Here is a 7,280-nt window from a genome sequence, read left to right on the forward strand (position 1 = left end):
ATGATTGATCTCTGCAGGATTATATCAAGATATAGATAATTAATAATTAAAAAATTAATTTTCTGTTTTTTTTCTTCTTTTTACTCCTTTAACTTTAAAATTAATTTATTTAGTCTGGAAATTTATATATCTTGACATGAAAAGGACGAGTTCAATTGTAACTCATAGAAACAAGATTGAATTTAATTGGGACAAGAAATGCGAAACACTTTAAAATTTGATTTATTGTTACGAAATACAAATGAACTTGGACAATAATATGTAATGATTCAACGATTGACAAAGTAACATGAAACATTAAGTATTATCTTAAGAGAATTTAAATTCTCAAATATTGACTTGCGCATATGATGCCTTTTAATTGTATATTATATTAATTTTAAATAAATTTTTTAACTATTATTATTGTATACTGAAGATGGCCAAATTTAGGGCCGAAACGTCTATGTACTTTTAATTAAATTGTTATAAATAATTTAGTTACAGATAATTTGCTCTAACAAAACCTAGTGTGTGGTATATGCTCGACCTTTCTTATTGTTTATATTTTGTATTTCAGTATTAATAATAAAAGATTGAAAGTATTTTGTATTTTAAATGTTGAGATATTGACGATTAATGTTATTATTTAAATTATAAACTACATGAAGCTTTTAACCTTTCAATTTTAAATACAAAATATGTAATACTTTCATGTACACCGCTGAAATATAAAATATAAAATTTACTTTTATTGCAAAAAAACTGTGTTTTAAATAAAAGTATTATAAATACTTGCCCAGCTCTGCGTAATAGTCCTTATCCATTTCATTTTTTATTTAAAAAATGAAATACACAATTACTTTTTAAAGATGTTAAGTACTATAAATAATTTTTATGTATTTGTGAAGAAATTAACTAAACAATCCAGCGTGTATTAAAAGCATTTTGAAGTCATTTTGACATTATTTTGATACCATATTGACTTGCTCTGCTTGAGATTCTGCACTATACATTTAATAGTATAAAAAAGAAAAAAGTTGAATATTAGCATAGCCAAAATGACATGATTCTAGTGTTAATTTGTGAAATTAATGTAGTAATTTTGGTTTCTGAAATAAAATTGTTAAATTTAAGTTTAATACTCTCTCTCATTAAAACGAATTATAATACATTATTGCGTAGAAATTCTCTCTCAATTATAAATTAAATTAATATTTTTATACCCGGTGAATGAATTCGTAGAATGTATAGGAACGTACAAAACTTTAATTCAAATTTTAGTAACGTTTCATACTATCTATATTCTTTTGTTAAATATTCACTGCATTTATTTCGATTTCCTCAATTAACATTACAAATTACTGTTTTGAATTTATGAATGTAGTAATTCGATGTAATAATTTTTGTTTCTAAAATAAAATGATTGAATTTATGCTTTGACATCCCCAGTGGAATGTATTATAATGTATCATTGCGTGGAAATTGAAAATTGTGAGAATTAACAAAATATTTTTCTTTCAGATATTTTAACACTAAGGAAATTTGGTGATATCTACTATGGAGAAAAAGGGATTGCGCAAAAAAGATATGTTGAGGATGGACGGTCTCCTGCCTCCAACCCGGCGTTTACCAGTTTGTGATGCAGTACCCAGTGCCTCGGATAAGAAAAAGGATAAGAAATGGTCTATAGGTGGAATTCTGCGACGAATATCTTCGATAAAGGACTACGACAGTTCCTCTAATGATGAAGAGATCGTCTACTGCAAAAAAGCACCGAGGAAGCCTGCAAAATTCAACAAGCAAGTCGATGGTGTCGTTCTTCATTCGATAGAAAATAATTTGGAGCACGATAAATTGATGAGAGTCGAAAATAATATTCGCCATGTAAAGGAATCCTGTCGAGACTCGTTACATTCACGTAGTAGCGACGGTTCGTTAGATGGCTTTGGCAAAAAGTCCCGAAAGAACAAACTGAAAGCTCGAGCCGAAGCAAAGAGGGATCATCTGTGCGCGGGCAGCAGTTCCGATGAGGATTGTAACAGATCTAGCAGTTCGCTGAACAAATTTCACGCGGATAGCACGCAGAATGGCCAGAGAGGTAATAATGTGTGCAGTAGGAAAACTCGCGCTGCTCGAACGGAGCGTTACATCAAGCGCTTATCTCGAGACGAGGGCAATGGCAGCGGTGATACTTTGAACGAGCTATATAGCAAAAGGTGTTCCTCAGACTATATCGAAGATAAGGAACGCGCTGTTTACGCTGATACGAACGGACTGTGTCGCCCGCCCATACATCCACGTCGATCGGTCGCGTATTCAAACAGTCGCGTGTATCCAATTAAAAAATCCTCCGCGGAAAGTCTGCGAGATGCGGAACGCGTGAACTTGCAGCATCTCGAAATTTTCGGCGACATCAGGAGATATTCTACAGGTCAATACATCACGGATTTGAATCAGAACAACACTTACGGGAAGATCTCGCGACATCACAGCGGCGACGTGTACACGGACAGCCGTCGAGCTGGAAACTTCTTTACATATCCCGCAAAAAACGCGTGTCATTACTCGGAATCGTTCGATTGTGTCGTCGATCGCCAATTAATCAATCCGGACAATCAGCCACCCGAGCCACCCCCGAGGGATCCTCGTTATCGCTCGTTCGGCTACAGTTCCTATCCGATGAACAGACACCAAAATGTGCCAAATTACTTTAAACAAGAAGACAATAAGACGAACGTTGCAAGCGGAATGTCGAGACCCGACTGGAGAAACTTTCGATCGTACGGATCAAACAATAAGATTGTCTGGCGCGATACGATGGAATTTAAACCAAGAAATTCGATGTCGAGTCCGAAAACGGAATTCCGTAATTCGTTGGAGCGTATAAATAATAAATATAACTCGAGCTATCACCGCGCGAACGAGTCGGCTTACAAGGAAATCGAAACGACGAGACGCAGAAACATTCGCAACGATCAGCTCAATCGCATCGACGCGAATTACCACGTATACAAGGCTAGGAATAAATCAGCGAACATCTGTGAAACGAATAAACATCACGAGGCAATTTCATCGCGCTTGTCTGCGTCCGATTGGTCATCTGGAAGACCTCCTTGTGAGCAAGATAATTTGCATATCATTACTTTCTCGACCTATGACGTCGATAATTGCGCTGAGAGGAGCAAAAAGGAAGACAACACAGGAGTAACACCGACGGACGAAGCTTTGGAAAGACGCAGAAGCTCGAAGAACCTTGAAGAAGCTCTGTCCGAACTGGAAGCGATATACAACAGCCTTCGCCTCGGGGACGAGGATTTGTTGGATCGCGCGGAACGCCGAAGCATGGAGGAGTACAATCAGAAACTAAGTAAAAGTGAGCTCGACGCGACTGTGATCGCTGCAGATTCGCCGGATAGGACGAAGGATGACATGGCTTACCGGAGGATGCATCCCAAGGAGAGACCTACATCACTCTCGGACATCGCGGGACAATCGACTCTATCCAGCATAAGTTATCTCATCGCCTCACCTGTCCTCTCGCGAAGGGACTCGGCGGATGATCTTGTGCGCTTGCCAGCGACCTATCCGTCTCGTCGAGACGAGCCGGACGTGACTCGCGACGACGTGCTCTTCCGCAGTATAAATCATGCCAACAATACTCTTCGAATAATCGATCCGCAGCCACCGTTCGGTATACCGCTCGGGCCGGTCAGTGCGGCGACCGAGAGCGATTACCTGCACACGACGCCGACGAAATCGGAACAGCCGCGCTCGTCGTACATACCGCAATGTGAGCCTGACGTGATCACGGACGATTTGGCTTACAGGGCCCTTAGGAAGGATGTTGCGACGCGGAACGTCACGGAGAGTAAGAGCGACGTCTCGAGATCGGAACAGTTGGAGGCCGCTACTCGCAGCAAGAAACGCGCCGTTAGATCGCTATCAGCCAATCTTTATGGACTGATCAATCACGATCGAATTCACCTGCAACGCGAGCATAGTCTCGACGCTATCAAAGATGAAATCCAAGTTGTTACGAGGAACTCGGCTGCGACGTCCGAGCGACCGGAATATTTCAGGCGCGTTGTGAGCGACGGCGAGCTGTCTGATAACGATGCGCATAGGTGGAAAGAACTGGCAGTTAAAAGTGATATCGATATCAACGGCAACCATCCGGCGGTGGGCGCGTATCGGAAGAAGCTGTGTGCCTACGTATCACCGGAAACGACCACGCGGGAATGTCCCAAGAAGGAGAAGGAGTCGGGTGTCACAGAGCTATCCGACGTCATGCTGTCTTCAAAGGCCATCCTGAACGACGGATTTTGGCACGAGTACCTACATTCGGATTCCAACGTTTCGGCAGCCAATAACGGTCGCAACACGGAGACGGACTTTACCGCGTACAGTCGCCTCTGCCAAGATTTAGTTAATTTGATAAAAGGCGACGATGACGCGGCATCACCGAACGCAATCGAATCGCCGAAGGTGGACGATTCTGTCGTTGCTGATAAGTCTAACGGCTTCGACGCCAAATTCGAGATCAACGAACCTCCGGCGAGCGTACGCGTACGCTCTCTGGGTAGTCATTACTTAGGATCGCAGTTTGCCAACGACGAGCGGAATGTCGAGAGCGAGAAAACGACGAGCCCGACCGATTCGAATTCCACGAGGTCTTTGTCGGACTCGACGCCAGCAGCCAACAACCTTGATTTCTATCTTCGCGTGGCGGACGAAAACGTCAAGCTGATCGCCGAGGCTTTCGGCAACGTGGCCGACCAACTGCGCGACAGTCGTCTCTCTACCCTGAAGAATTCTTCAGTGTCTCATGGCTCCGAGATCGAGGACCGAAGCGGTAGCGTGCGGAGTAGCTCCACGCCGTACAGTCAAGATGAACCAACGAGCGACGATCGGCCTATCGTTAGTCCGAGACTCGAGGAGACTGTCTGTATAGCGTCTTCGAAACGCGATTCCTTGATGAACGACGACGGGGACCAAGGTAACGCCAGCCAGCTCGAGGACGCTTCTACCGACGACGCGGAGCTGGACTTGTCCAGGGCCGTTCGCGATCTGCAACTCGCCGCGGCCAGTCTCTACGAGCACGAGAAGGAGATCGAGAATCTGGGTAGCAGATACGGGAGAATCCGCGACGCGACGCCGTTGTTTGCCGCCGCCGTGAGCAACGCGGACGAGAGCGAGGACGACAGCGCGGTCCACAAGATCGATCTGATCGTCGACGGGCTGAGGCAGGAACGGGAACGCGATCAGGAGGAGACCGTGGTGCTGCCTAGCGGAATCGAGGCGCGTCGCGGAGACGCGCCAAGCGAGGGTAGCGAAGGTGAGCGCACAATGTGCGAGCTTGTTGATCGCACGAGATCGCGCCGCGCGGGGAACGACGTGTACGTTTCCTGTGTCACTAACCCCTTAACCGTCCCGGTAACGACGTACACCACGCTCTTGCTCGCTTGTCTCCTTGCATTGCTTTTAGCGATCGTAGCGGCGGCCGTGAGGGGCCGTCCGGCCGATCATTAGCGCGAATGGGATTTTCTGTGTTCTCTGTGTGTGTTTTGCGACTGTATACGAGGACCGCGTATACCGTTTCACCGCGCCATCGTCCTCGTATCGACGGCAATGCCTCTAATCCTGTGTGTTCATTTGCAAATGTTACTAATGTCGCAGGTCTCCAGGCGTTCGCTCGTTCGCAGTGACGATCGCTCGAGCTGGACGTGGTCGGCAGTGGTAGGGTGATGACACGAGGCAGTTTGATTTTTTGTAAGATAATAAATGAGAGAATACTTAGGGGGAGAGAGAGAGAGAGAGAGAGAGAGAGAGAGAGAGAGAAAGAGCGAGGGAGGCAGTTGCCGCGGGCTGTTTGAGGCACATCGACTTGTTGTTGTTGCTCTTGTTATTACATATGTTGTTGGTTTTAATAAAGTTTAAATGTTAATCCTGCCCATAATGTTACTGTAATTTTACTGCGCGTAAATACATATGTCCTCGCAATCTGTGATGCAATCCATTCCACGCGGCACGCATCGTGGAAATGCTCGGAATGGATTCCGATCGGGATTATTTTATTTCCTCTACAAAAGAATATAGAGAACAATTGAACAATTCCGATTAGAATCTATTCCGAATAATTTTACGATGCGTCCTTATCGGATGTTCTGATTCCTTTTTCGATGTTAATCATTAATGTTTGTTTGCGTTATTTCAATATAATGTTTATCAGATTCAGAAATTATAAAAGAAATATTAGATCGTAGGGACTCACACGTTTCTCTTCGATAACTCTAATATTGAAGATTCTTGAGTTTTTATTTTTTATATGAATACAAAGTGTTCGATAGGAAGAAAGAGAACATTAAAAAAATAACTCTAGATGATAAAGTAAGATGAAACCGTGAATAACAGATTTGTGAATTTTTGGCTTCGTTTTTTAATTATAAATATTTAAACATTATGTGCATATTTACGTGAATATTTAAACTTTCAGAATTGTAAAATGAAGAATAAAACAATTTCGATGGAGGCTTTGTTTTTTAATGGAAAATGTCTAAATATTTATGTGCTTTAGACATGAATATTTAAATTTTTACACTGTTTACTTGAGTATTAAAATTTATGATTACAAAATAAAACCGGATTTGCAATTTTGTTATTCATGATTTTCGTCTTTATCAACTAGAATTATTACTTAAAATTTTCCCTTATCTTTTATTGAACTGTATACGTATACTGCGTTATTTCAATTTCGTTACAGTATTTATCAGGAATACAAAAATTAAAAGAAATATTAAATCGTAAAAATTTGCATTATTTTTCGATAGATAAGATTATATAGATGTTTGTTGAGTCTATTTTTTATGTATTATTTATATTACGTTATTTTAATTTCGATGCAATATTTATCAGGTGCAGAAATTAAATGAAATATTGAATCGTAAAGATTCGCATTATTTTTCATATGACATTATCAGAAAAGTTCTTCATATTATTTTTTATATTTTATGCGTGCATTGCGTTACATCAATTTTGTTAAAATATTTATCAGATACAGAAATTATGTATTATTTACTTGTAATATTTCGTTGTATAATTTCGTTATAATATTTACAAAAATTAAAAGAAGAATTTAGTTATACACTGAGCAAAAAAATTATTCATTTCACTATAAAACAATTAATTTGTTTTCATCTTTCGATATTTAAGGCAAATATAATATGTTTGATTTTTAAATTTATATTCTTCGTAAAAAAAAAACTAAATTAATTGAGTTAAACGAACAATTTTTTTCTCAG

At 40.9% G+C, this 7,280-nt stretch overlaps 1 protein-coding gene across 1 annotated transcript; it reads left to right on the forward strand.

Moving 5' to 3' along the window:
• Positions 1–1,507: 1,507 nt before the first annotated feature.
• On the forward strand, positions 1,508–5,956 carry LOC108778636 (uncharacterized). Its single transcript, XM_018545861.1, has one exon. The coding sequence runs from the start codon at positions 1,540–1,542 to the stop codon at positions 5,509–5,511; it is 3,972 nt and encodes a 1,323-aa protein (XP_018401363.1). The 5' UTR covers positions 1,508–1,539; the 3' UTR covers positions 5,512–5,956.
• Positions 5,957–7,280: the final 1,324 nt, after the last annotated feature.

This window comes from Cyphomyrmex costatus, unplaced genomic scaffold, assembly GCF_001594065.2.
Source record: "Cyphomyrmex costatus isolate MS0001 unplaced genomic scaffold, Ccosl1.0 scaffold505, whole genome shotgun sequence".
Classification (NCBI taxonomy): domain Eukaryota; kingdom Metazoa; phylum Arthropoda; class Insecta; order Hymenoptera; family Formicidae; genus Cyphomyrmex; species Cyphomyrmex costatus.

What these genes read in the sequence shown, in the direction of transcription:
- LOC108778636 (XM_018545861.1), top strand. Translation starts at nt 1,540, where the DNA reads ATGGAGAAAAAGGGATTGCGCAAAAAAGATATGTTGAGGATGGACGGT.